General features: G+C 52.8%; 1 protein-coding gene across 5 annotated transcripts in view; it reads right to left on the bottom strand.

Moving 5' to 3' along the window:
* Window positions 1-13144, bottom strand: part of RPTOR (regulatory associated protein of MTOR complex 1) — a 344195-nt gene that overhangs the window by 27128 nt on the left and 303923 nt on the right. For all 5 annotated transcript variants that reach the window (XM_059906939.1, XM_059906941.1, XM_059906940.1 and 2 more), the window contains 3 exons: window positions 6841-6959; window positions 1344-1447; window positions 546-729 (listed from right to left, as the gene is read on the bottom strand). In XM_059906939.1, the coding sequence (XP_059762922.1) occupies window positions 546-729; window positions 1344-1447; window positions 6841-6959 (407 nt within the window). The remainder of the gene's footprint in view (window positions 1-545; window positions 730-1343; window positions 1448-6840; window positions 6960-13144) is intronic.

The raw sequence follows: 13144 nt of genomic DNA, 5'->3' as shown, positions 1-13144 counted from the left end.
GCTTGGCCGGGACAGCGGCAAGCAGTCTGGACAAGACGCGAGGCCCCAGCTTTTGTGTCCACCCTGTTATGTGTTCTCACAACCCTGACAAACAAGGACGCCAATTCCTCCCTCTCCTGAACGGCCTCGTTTAACTTAGCGGCTGAGACCACACCCACCTACGGGGCATAATTGAATGCTGATGGAAAAAGCAAACAACCTGTCAGAACAAGCGCTTCTGTGGAGCAGCTGCCACGTTCAGTGGAGACAAATGCTATTGACTGAGAAGGGAAAAAGCCAATCAGCCCATGTGCTGCTTGTTACATGGAAGCTGCCAAGAGTGAACCCAGAACAAGGGGCTGCAGGAGGAAGAGGGACACCCTGTGATATCTGCCCAGACGTGGGGGCGAGGAGCCCAGAGCCATTGGTGGCTCACGGCATCCCGCATTCCGCACCCGGGCCGAGGCCACGTGCACCCCGTCGCCCGAGGTGGTGCCTCTCCTCTCAGAAGCGAACGTCCCAGCACCCAAGCCCATTAGAGTTAGTGTTTAAAACCACATCTGTACCTGGTCTGGGCCCTTGTCGAACATCTTCCGTGTCCGGGGGAACTGGTGGGAGTGGGGTGTGTACTGCACCGCCACGGGGCCTGTGGTGCCCGGCCGGCCTGCAGGCAGGTCTCGGCTGACGGGCTGCTTGGCCACGTCGTTGGTCAGGCTGGAGCTGCTTGCACTGGATGTTGGCGGGGAGCCTCTGCCGTCGGGGAAAAAGAAACACTGTGTTTTACCCAGAACCCACTCCTTTGAGACCAAACCCTAAGCAACCTCCCCTGGTACTGCCCACTCCCAGATCCTGCGAATGGGCCCAGGGTCACCAGCTCGGACCATTCTCAATCGCATGGCTTGTCAATGTGACTTCCAAACCTGAGCAGCTGATGCTGAATTAATGACCCCATCTAGCTTCTGCCCGCAGGTTCTAAGAACCATCTTCCCCTGAAAACCAATGCAGTCGGAGGCAAGCTCGGTCAGGACTTTGAGTAGGCTCCAGGAGGGTGCAGGGCACGTCTACTCCCCTGAGATGCAGTGCACAGCTCTGTGAACACTGATTAAGAGGAGGGTTCCACCCTGCTGGTCACTCATTGGGAGACACGGGCTCTCTCTGATAAAGTTCTGAATGGAGTCAGGTTCAGGTCAACTTTTGCTGTCACAATTGTGCAGATAAAGGTAGGAAAGGATTCTAGGAGGGGCTCAGATGAGAAGATGTCGGCGTGTGAGAGAGAGCCTGCAGGCTGGAGAGGGAGGGGGAGGCGGGGGGAGGCTGTGCTGGGAACCTCCCCAGACCCCGGAGGGCAGCTGCCCACCACTCACCCCGCCTGGTGGATGTGGATGCCCTTGTTGGTGGGGCTGGCGGGTGCCGACTGAGTGAGGGAAGAGGTGGTGAGGATGCGCTGAGGCCGGGCGTTCACTGTGGCCTGAAGGAACAAAGGGACAAGTGAGGTGGGTGGTCACTGTGACAACCTGAGGCTACAAGACAAGCACAGGTTGGTGGCTGCTTTTGAGTGGCTTCAAAATCACAGAAAAGGGATTTTGGCTGAGGAAATCTCATACGAATGGAAGGTCCCAGTTAAAATTTTCCCCGCAAATGTCACCCTCTAGATAAAATGATATTCTGTTGCTTTTCTGGAAGGTATTCACCTGGTCCAGTGAGGCTCCACGGACGCCCCCCGCCCCGAAACGCTGTCACAAAACTGCACCGGGACTAATGAGGAGTGGGGGGGTCTGGAAGTTGGGGAGAAAGCTCTCCAGGCTCCCTCTCATGGCAGGAGCTCCCCTGGAGGGAGCAGCTTCCTGGGCGGAGCTGGCACTTGGGAAGGAGCCTGCCTAGGCTCAGCCTCGGTTGTTCGTTGTCATATTTTGGCACAGGCTCGAAACAGCACCTTGGGTGCAGCATTTTGTGAATGGAGACAAGACCCAGGTCTGTGCACTTCCTCCCATGATCACGTGCACGTCTGACATTTTACCCGGCAGAGGGTCTGTGCCAGCCTGGGCTGGCGGTCAGGAGGGAAGCAGCTTTGTTGTGATTTTTTAAAATGGTGGAGGAGACAATAAGCAAACAGGGGTGTCACTGCTTAGCTGCTGGTGGACCCACTGACGCCAAGTTCTTTCCTGGACTTCTGTTTTGAGTGCTGGACAGCTGGATGGGCCTGCCGGATCTGGACATCCAGGGTGAAAGGACCAGAAAGGGGCTGATGCTGTGGAGGGGGCGCCACTCTGGCAGGAAGAGAACAGGAATGGCAGCTGTTGGCCACCACGTGCCCGAGTGTGGCTGGTGCCAGGCTCAGTTCTCGAAGATTGGGTGTCACCCAGAGAGATGGGCGGAGCCTCGACCTTCATGGGTGATGCTCCAGGGGAACCCTGGACTGGCTACTTACAGAAGACCCTCAAATTCTGGCTTATTCTCTCAGCAGTTAGGAAGGCCATACCTATATTCAGCTGACAGGTAGAAAATTACAGAATACAAAACCACCAACATAATACCAATATTTCCCAGATAATCCTTCACTTTGAAATGCAAACAGCAAGAACTAGATCATAACCGGCCTATAAAAACTGTTTTTTATTTTTTGAATTATAAAAGTTGTATTGTGTTTATTTTGCTTTGGTATTTAAATTATTTGGCCTCCACACACACACAACCCCAACAAAGCCTGAGAGCCAAATGATCCCTGAAGAGGTCTAAAAGGAGAAAAGAAATTTAAGCTAAGAAACTATAAACTGAGTATGTGTCTCCTCAAAATTTCTAGAAAATCAGTGGGAGGTGATGAGGAGAAACAGAAAACTTTGGGGTTGAAATGCAGACTTCGGCTGAATCCACGACCTTTCAAAGCTTCCCTGAGCACAGAGGCTCTGCCGCTGCCTGAGCTGGAGCCCACGGTGCTGATCTCCCCCGAGACCCCCACCCCGACTGCTCCCCTCCAAGGCGGCTCCAAGAAGAAGCGCGTGGGCCTGGGGTGACTAACTCTGCTTCCCTGCTCTTCCCGGGGTGTGGAGGTGGCACAGCCCTGGCTTGTTCTGTCTCAGCCTCGAGGGCAAAGAAGACAGCCGTGATATTTTAATGCAGTTCATACTGACGGCTGCTGCACACAGCTCTAGTTTTGCATCCGTTCTGGAAATCCTGAGAGGTGGGCATGCCACTGGTTGGGGAGGCCCCATGACTGGTGATCGATCCTAGGGTTTCAGGCTTAGATGACGCTTCTTTGCCTAACGTTTCCTATTTGTGCAACAAACATTCACTGCAGCGGTGCTGCAGTGGTGAGCATGAGTGGGGGGTGGCCACGCAGACCCGCCTGTCTGTGGGGTTGGTGTGGATGGAGGCTGCTCCGGGAGCAGGTGGCAAGCAGGTTGCGGGAGACGCCCTCCAGGAAGGCCCCTTTCTGTGCTGGTTCCAGTCGCCGTTTCACGCAGAGAGCACACCGCCAGGAAAGGGTAACAGAGAAACACCGGCGTGCTTGCTGGATGTCAGGCTTGGGCTGTATATGGAGGAGGATGGAGCGTGGGTCTGAGAGACGCCAGGACCCCACCGTGAGCCCCATCCACTGCGAGCACACTTGCCCATTGTTCTCACGGCGTCAACACCCTGTCATTCTCCCTCCGTGACGCTGCACTGGAGTCCCTGGACCAGCAGACGCGCTTTGATGAAGGCCCGCGGTAAGTTCCCTTCCCAACAAGTGTTGAGTCCAGAAGAGGAAGGGCAGCAGTGGGAGGTCATGATTAGGGCTACAAGCCAACTTTTTAGAGAGTGGCAAACACCTTGTTAGTCGGATTCTAGGTCAGATGTATCCTCTTAGCCCAATGCAAACACAGAAACGATTTGCAGGGACACTCACACACAGCCCCACCTGTGCTCCCCGCCCCTGTGCTGTTAATGGGGGTGGTCTCTGTAACTGGAGCCTGGGGCCACAATAAGACGCCACCTCTGTCTCCCGCTCCCAACGCTTTCTTACTCTGCAGATCTTCCACTAGAACACGTCGCCTCACAGGGATGTGGGAAAGTCTGATCCAGTGCAGAGAAAACACCCTACAGAGGTGATGAGGACAGCGAGTTTCCCAGCTGGATCTCGACACAGTCAGTCAGGGTTTAGGACACCAACGGAGGCTTTTGGCTGCTCCCTCTTGGGGGATGGAGTATTTCACAAAGGTCCCTGTTAACTGCATACCAAAGATCTGGATTCATGTGGGAGGCGGTGATTCCCCAAAGGATCGTCTACAGTTAATTCTGGGCTAAGCATGAGGCAGAGTCCCTGGTTGCTGGAGCACTGAGAATGGACACCTATGAAAGCACATGACTCTATTTATCTAAAAAGTAATTTTTCTGTAAACCACACTTCCTAGATAAATAATATAAACTTTCCTTTTGGACTCTAAGCCCCAGGTAGAATTCACTTAAAGCAACGGTGGTGACTGTGATGAATTAGCTGGCACTTGGGAGAGCTGCACTCCTGGGGGCCTGGGTGCCCTGAATCCTCGGCCTTGCAGGAGGGGAACCGGCATCAGTGAGGCCAGGACCGGGCACAGCAGGGAGGCTCCATTTTCACAGCCGAGGAGGATGACACCCGCTCGAGTCCACTGTGCCTTTCTCCAGGACCACCTTCCTTTTCCTCTGTTTCTTTCCCCAAGACTGTACTTCCTCCCTCCCTTGGTCACAGGCCCTAATATGTTGTAACAAACATATATTTTAGAAAAGTTTAATTTTTGAATCAATCCTATTCTTAGTCGAAAAAGCAGATGATTAGACTATTTCTTAGTTTTGTATTACAGAATGAAAAAATTAACCTAATTCACTGGCCTCTTTTCTATAGACATTGAGAAGACTCCCCACTCCCTGAGGATGGAACAGCATTCAGGTGCCTTTGTGGCGGGTCACGCAGTAGGATGATGAAGAAAGTGGGCGAGGGGCTCACTGGGGGCAAGGGGAGGTCAGAGTGGAATAAACTACCCGATAGTCCCGAGTCGGCCAACAGTAATGCCTAGCACTTTAGCATGAGGCTGGCAGTGCTCACAGGCAGGAAGTGCAGCGAACACTGTGGACCTAGGAGTCTCTGCTTTCAGAGAGAGTCACACGTGTGACCACAGGCTGGGGTTAAACCCAATGTGCTCCTGAATTATCCTCATTGCTTCTTTAAGGAGGAGGAGGAAGTTGACTGCTACAGCAGTTTAAGACTGGGTACACGATGAGGCTGTGTTATCACTACTTGTGATGCTACCAGGAGCTGAAGAAGCAGCCACAGACAATGAGATGATTCAATCAGCCAGGAAAAGACAGAACTTCACCAGTGAAGAATAATGTCGGTGAGGGAATCGAACACCACACAAATATGGTGCCAACAGGAGGCCAGGTGCTGCAGGAGGTTGGGCTACGTGGGAGGTCAACCCCAGTGAGGCAGCAGCAAATAGGAGGGCTTGATAACCAGTTTGGAAAAAATAACAGACCAGGAGTGAAGCTACGAGTAAGCCACGTGCCTTCAGGCAAGTGGCAGCCTGAGGACGACCCCTCGTTAGTGATTAGGGTCAGATGAGGATAGAGACACGCCAGGTAAACTGTGACACGTGACAGTATTTCCCTGTACTCTTCCTGTAACTTGTCTGCAAGCCTAAAATTTAATCAAAAAGTTACGAAAATCTTTAAAAATGCTATAACGAATGACTTCTTTGTGGCATTCATTATTGTTCCATTCATGAAAGATTAACTGCATGTAAACTGTCCAACTTCCATAAACAGCTGGAAAACAGAAAAAAAAAAAAAAAAAAGAAACAGCTGTTTTCGGACGTTGGGCACCGGGTACTGCTGAGAGAAGGGAAATCATCACCCAGCTCCTGGCCTGCAGTCTGTTTCCTGCAGACCTGGCTGTGGTGGGGGAAGGGTACCCAGACAGAGCCCAGCAGTGCAGCTAGCAGAGGGGACCAGTCGGAGTGACATGGAAGCCGAGGTGGCTAGAATCTGCGGGGCAGAGAGGAGAGGGCTTCCAGGGTCTGCAGGGGAGGCCCCTCAAATCTGTGAGTACTTTCTGCTTGGGGTGGCGTGAAAACCCATGAGGGTGGGGAAAGAACCACTGAAAGGCCAAATAATTCCCAGAGCTCACAAAAAGAACTGGGAGAGTTTACAGTCCCTAAAGAAGAAAGGACTAAAATCAATGACCTAAGCTTCCATCTTAAGAAATTAGAATCAGAAGAGCACATTAAACTGAGAGTAAGCAGAAGAAATGAAGCAATAAATATAAAAGCAGGTATCAATAAAACACAGAATGAAAAACAACAGAGAAACACAGCTGACTCTTAGACAACGTGGGTTTGAACTGCACGGGTCCACTCGTACACATGTTTTTCAATAAACACACACTGCAGTACTACAGAATTCAGGGATGTGGAGACATGGATGGGAAAGGCTGATTTTTGACTGCGGGGGGTCAGGGTTGGTGTCTCTAACCCCTGTGTTGTTCAGAAGTCAATTGTACTAATGAAACCAAGAGCTGGTTCTTTGAGGAGGTACCTTTAGCCAGAAATAGTCATGAATAAGAGAAGTCGTACGTTACTGGTGCCGGGAATGAAAGAGAGGACACAGATGTCCTGACCTAATTTCCTGCTGCCCTGATGTGGGTGCGCAGAAGCAGTGACACATGCCCCAACGGAAGCTACATGCACATGGAATTTAGCCTGTATTGTGAACCTCTGGATTCAAAACGCTCGTTCAAAGTTTCTAAACCTAAACCATGGGTAGACCTGAACATGCATGGAGTTCTCTGCTTGAATATTCATAACTGAAAACCAGGGTCCTGAGAGCTTCACAGAGAACGCCCTTCGCACGTACCTTGTAGGCGATGCTGTTGAGCACTTTCATAGCCAAATCGGAAACATCTGGATAGGGATCCGCAGCCAGATGTAGCAAGACTCTCCAAATTTGAGTGTAAACACTATTGAATGAAACTCCTGGGAAAGAGAAATGGGAGCTGTTTTAATAACAAGGAGCTGCCACTGAATGCTGGGGTGGCTTCTGGGGTAGCTCCCTCTTCTGAAGACCTAACCATGCATCAGGGGTGGACACTTAAAAGAGCTGGGGTTAACGGAAGCTCCAGTTTTGTTATCTGATAAGGGGCCCAGAGATTCAGAAATCCCAGGTGGTGAACAGGCTTGATCACACAATTTCACCTCCTGTGGCTGGATCTTTCTAGAAGGAAAAGTTAGAAAAGGGCAGGACTTCCTTTCAGGTCTTGGCTGACTGGAGAGTACTATCCAGCACTGGATTTAACGCCTAGATTTCTAGGAGCTGTCATGGCCCACGCGAGTGGAGAATGTTGGCTGAGTCCCCGTCCACACCTCCCTCTGCATTCACGGCCAGCTCTGGTCTCGGTGACTCACTGAGTCCTCTGCCCACGCTCCCCGGGACCTCCCCAGGCATCCAGCACCTCCCGAGTGTGCTCTCCACACTAGGGCCTGCCGAGTGCCTGGGTGCCAAGGCAGATGAGACAGGACATAAACACAGACGGGGTAAATCGTGGATCCGAAGGAAAGGGAAGGAACATTTATGAGGGATGGGAGGCCACCCCCAGGGAAGGCGGCTCAGTCCTATTAAACCTCACTGTCCTGGCTGCAGGCATCACCCCAGGCTTTACAGAGAAGGACAGCAAGGCCCAGCGTCCAAAGGATGAAGAGTTTGAATGCACGTGGCCGAATGAGGAGGCCGCCATATACCACTGCATCCTTTTTATTTGGAGGAAGCCGGACAATTGGTTTGTTGAAAAGCAAGTGCTTGTTCAACGACAGACAGGGAGTAAAAGGATTTCAAACAAGCTGTGATTGCATGTCATCTGACCGGCCAGCCCCTAGTTAACAAAGTCCCTCTAGTTATGAAGAATTTAAACACAAGAAGGGCCACTGGAGGACAGTGTTTCCTGATGGACACCATTGTTCAAAGGGTTTTATACAACATTCAAATCACAGAAGAGGGACTGGATGAAGGTTTAGAGTAAAGGTCAGCTTCTCGTGTGTGTCCTACGTCGATGCTTACAGACAAGTCCTAGCTCACCGCACCCGACACCCTCTCATTCGTAACGGGAGGCGACAGGGTCCCAGCCCCCTTTCCACAGGGACTGTGGTGCCTACGTTTGCAGGGCCTACCCGCTGCACGCCCGCCTGTTCACAGGGTGATGGAGCTGGAGGAGGCCAACCCCTCACTCGCATGTGGCGTGGCTGCACTCCCCAGGGGACCACCACACACAAAATACCTCCCAGTGAGCATTCACAAAAACTCCCGTCGCCTTATCCTTCCACCCTGGTTCTGGGAAGAGGTGCCGAAAGCTGCCGCGGCCTCTAAATAATTCTGCAGGCGCACAGCTGCCTGCGCAGGCCAACCTCCGAGAGGCGGGGCCTGGAAAGCATCTCCCGCCACCGAGGGCGAAGAGTGTTCTACGGTCAGAGCAACGCCCCATCAGGTACTCACTTGGCATGCGTGCATCAGCACCAGTTTGAGCACCTACTGGGTGCGAGGAAAGTCACTCTCGAAGGCTCGTGGCCCACAGGAATCAGGAGGGCACATCCAGGGACTTGGGTTTAGTATAAATTTGGACCTTCGTTTGGTGAATAACGTCAGGCAGACGCACTCTCGCTCAGAGGGGACCATGAGCTGGGGAACAGTCCACATGGAAACACACACCTGTCCTCCCTGTTGTCCTCTGCCCTACTCAGTGTAGAAACACAGCAAAAACCTCTTGACTCTCAAATGCCACGGCTCATGACAGCTGCCCAGATTTACAAATTCTCAGGGCTGTTCGTCAAGGCAGTCGGAATCTCTTCGGGGAAATTTCCTAGAAGCTGCTTTCCTGTCCTAGCAGATCGGCTGCCATAGGAACCTGCTGCGGTGAAGGGCCACCAGGTCACTGCTATTTCTTGTCTCCCTAGAGGAGGAGGTGGGAGAAGCCGCTCCACACTCACTCTGCAGATGGTCCCGATTCATGACGCACGGGGGAACGAGGCGAAGCACGTTCATGGACGTGGCTCACTCAGACAGGAGAACTGGCCCCACGGATGGGACGTTCCTTCAAAGACCCCACACACTCACCACAGCCACTGGGCAAAATTCTCTCCCTTCCGTTGTTTCTGAGCTCAGAGTGATCAGGGCAGCAGCCAACCCGTGTGACAGAGGGCGGTGAAGGGCACAATAAATCTGCTTGACTACAGACGACGGACCCATGGTAACAGGGGGAGTGGGGAAGTGGGGGAAACAGTGGGGGCCAAGGGACCTCCTTACCAGGGTGATGGTCCAGGGCAGACACCTGAGCCCACAAGAGCCTTAATCAAGGTGCCTTTGGTATAAACGTGAGGAAGGGGTGCAGCGTGGCACTGTGCAATGAGGAAGGAGTACTGTTCACTTTACAAAATTTCAGTTTTTATTACTATTGTTGACTCTCTTGCAGAAGATTTCGACTTTGATATCACTCTGCTTGTGATTCAATACGGAAATTTAAAAAATCTAATTTTTGTAGTGTCCTTGACCACACTGAATGGTATACAATTTACTTGTAAAAACACAGAACAGGGACCTGGAATTGCTGTCCCCACGTCACTGCTCTCCTGGGGCTGGCCACCACCTCCCAGCCTCTCTGTTCTGTGAACTGTCCTGGTTTTACATCTGCTGTCTCCAAATTGGAACGTTCTGAATCTGTGCAGCACAGAGCTCGGGCCTCTGGAACGAAGAGAACGTGGGTGCAGCCCCTGTGGGGATGGGGGGTACTGCTGGGCTGAGCCGGCTCAGAAAGGGCGCCGTGTCTGGCACTTGCCAAACTCCCCATAAGCGCTGAGAGCCTATTTTCATGTCTAGACTACAAGTAATAAAAGATCATAACTAATGGTTTTAGGATTTATTTTTCAGAGCAATGGCCACAACTTTCTAAATAGCATTGGACTCAGGAAAATTTGCTCAGAGCTTTGTGGCCAACTCTGGGCCCCAGAGTCCCCGGGGGCTGGCAAGGCAGCTTGGAGAAGGAAGGTGGAGCCCCCTGGAGGCAGGAGCTGTCACTTGTGACCTGTTGCCTGGGTCTCAGGGGTTGCCAACCCTGACGCTCTATCGCATGATGTGGGCCCGGGCACCTCCCTGGGAATCAGCTCCCAGGGCCTGGGGCTTCTGCATTTCCCCTCTTGGTGACCCAGACTGTGAGCCCCTCTGGGAGGGTCCTGCTCACCTCCTCCCTCGCCTACTGGACAGAGCCCTGGCTGGACTGGGCGGTGTGTCGGCACAACCCTTTCAAGGGGCTCCCCTGTGTCTCACCTGGGGGACAAGGTAAGACAAAAGCACCAGGGCTCCCCCTTCCCCACTCTTTGCACTCCCACCTCTGGACATCAGGAATGGGGTGAGGCTCAGAGAGGGAGGGAGGGAGGGAGGGGCAGGATGGTGACGGGTGGACAGGTGAGGGAGAGAAGGGCAGGTGATGGAGGGAGGAGAGGCTGCCTGCCACACACAAGAGCAAGAAATAGCAGCTTTATCAAACCTGTTGATCAAGATGGCAACTTCACAGCCCGATGTGATGCCGCAGGTTTAATGTGCAACACGAAGGCGTCTGATGGGTCAGGGAGGGCCTCCTGAGACGCCGCAGAACGCCAGCGTGGAGAGGAATGGGCGAGCACTGCTGTGTGGAGAGGCGGGTGCGGGAATGTGGGATAAAGGCAGAGGTGTCCAGGCCTCATTCGAGGGCCAGTGGCCAGCCTGGGGTGGTGGGCACAGTGGGCGGAGCTATGGTGAAGGCCAGGCTGCTCTCAGAAGGAAGGTCTTGAGTGTCGGCCACAGCTTGGACTTTACAGGAAACGAGTTTCTGCGAAGGCGTCAGCCAGACAGTGGTCCGTGCAGAGCTGATGTTGGGGGGGATCTGCTCTGGACGGGTGGTGGGGTGTGAGAGCCGAGGCCAAGTCCTGGGGTGGGGGGCCCGGAAATGGGAAGGACTGACTGGGGACACACATGGAGGTCAGGCCAAATGGCTGAGTGGGTGAGAAACATGCGGAGGGAGACATCAAAGAAGATTCCAGAAGGTGGTGACAGAGCTGGGTCCCAGTGCAGATTCACAGACATTGGGCAGATATGCTTAGGCACGTGGAAAAACACGTGATCAGGGCTTTGCTCCCGTGGGGGGACAGCACCTCGCTCAGCAGGCAAGACCTCGAGTGCTTTGGAGACAGTGGGGAGGGAGGGGGAGCCTGGGAGGGGCTAGTTTTCTGGGAGAAGATGGGAATGAATGGATGTCCTAGGTTGCCATGGTTTTGAAAACCTCTTTTGCAATATTCAGTCAAAGACGCTAAAGAGATTGCTGTTCCTTGGTTGAAATGAAAGAAAAAATTGACTTTAAACAGGCGAATGCCGCAAGTAATGGGATTCGGTGTAGGTTATGAATTTTAAACACTTATGTAAGCACCGCGGTTCCAGGTGGACGCGCGCACTCGGGCGCACAGCTACTTTGTCTCCTTAATGCTCCTTCCAGCTCCAGCTCATTGTGAAACTTTCCCACTGAAGTTTTCACAGATATGAACCATATACAGATAAAATTCAGTTTTCTCCAGTAAAAAAATGTTCAGGAGTCAGGTTTTGTGTGAAGGAAGGAATCAGTGATGTTGCTCTCAAGTCCCTGGAGGACATGGAAGGCGGCAGGGGTGGGAGGCGCGGGCTGTGCCCTCCAATCTCATGTGGCGTCAAAAGAAACAGCGATTCTTCACCCCTTACATCCCCAACCCAGGGCCAAGGACAAAAAGATCCCCCTTTCTGGGTCGTACTGCTGGGGGTGGGGCGTGGCGACCAGCTCTGGACCCTACAGTCCATTCAGACCTTTATGGGCCCCAGACAGACTCGTCTTGTGGAATGAGTCCTGAGTTCTTTCTACGGCCAGCAGAGGACCAGTCTTGAGGCTCACAGGTACCGCTGGCAAGCACGTTTGGACTGCCCTCCCCCTTCAGATCACAACAACGGCAAGTCAGAAATATCTAACACTGTCACGTGATGCCAAGAGAGTGTGAGCTCTAAGGTAGAGGGATTATCATGGAAACAAGCAAACAACCAAGAACTGAATGTTAATGAAAAATAGTACCAACCAAATAGGAGGGTAACTAATACTGCAAATGATTGCAGAAGTGGGAACACAGGAGTCCAGTGAACACGTGAGCTCAACCTCATCATAACTGAGGGACATACAAATTAACACCACGAGGGGTCGGTTTGCTCACATCAGACAGGGTAGCCTGACCAGACCAGGAGACAGCAGGGCCACGGGAGCTTGTCCTCCTCGGAACAGAGCCCTTTGTGGTCAGTCTCCCTCCACGTGGAGCTGTCAGACCCCACATGTGTCAGGCTGCAGGGTGTCTGTTGCGGCCCACGCCTGTGCACATTATGGGGGTGCCTGCTGTGTACCAGGCATGGGGTGTGGGGGGCTGTGGCAGGAGATAGGACAAAGTTCCTGCACTCATGGCTCCAACCACCTGAGCAGAGATAGAACCGAGCCGAATAAATGAGGTCCTACATCATAAGTCTGCTGGGGAAAAGTTCTCAGGACGAAAGCAAACAGAGAGGGAGAGAGACTCAGAGTGACTGCAGAAGGCTATTCTGGATTGGGGTGGGAGGAGCCTGGAAGACTTCTTTTAAGGTGACTCTGGAGCAGGACTGTGATTGGACTGAGGAGCAGCCTGTGAGGTGTCTGGAGGCGGAGCCCTGAAGCCAAGGGGAGGAGCCAAGGAACCCAGGAGCCCAGCACTGCCAGGTGCAAGGGGGAGGGCAGGAGGTGGAGCTGGGGCCAAATCCTGAGTTTGCTTTTTAAAAAATGAGAAAAGAAGGAAAAATCAGAGCAAGGCTACTGTCCATTAACAGGAGAATGGACAAGTGAATTGCAGCAGATCATGAAAGGGTGTGAACAAGACTCAGGTGACCAGTGTGGACACACAGCCCTCAGGGCAGAGTGAGGACACAGGATGTGTGGTGCCATTTACATGACATTTAAACCCTGGGAAAGGGCGTGAGTCCATGGGGATCCACAGCCAGAGAGTAAGTGTGTGGGGATCCTGAGCAGGGAACCAGGAGGGGCTCTGGGCGCTTTAACTCTATCTGTAATTCCTTAAGTTGGGAACAAAACACACAGGTGGAGGTG

The sequence above is a fragment of the Balaenoptera ricei genome, chromosome 20 (assembly GCF_028023285.1).
Source record: "Balaenoptera ricei isolate mBalRic1 chromosome 20, mBalRic1.hap2, whole genome shotgun sequence".
In the NCBI taxonomy this organism is placed as follows: Eukaryota; Metazoa; Chordata; class Mammalia; order Artiodactyla; family Balaenopteridae; genus Balaenoptera; species Balaenoptera ricei.
Note: the sequence above shows the minus strand (reverse complement) of the source record. Positions and strands in the feature narration are given on the sequence as shown.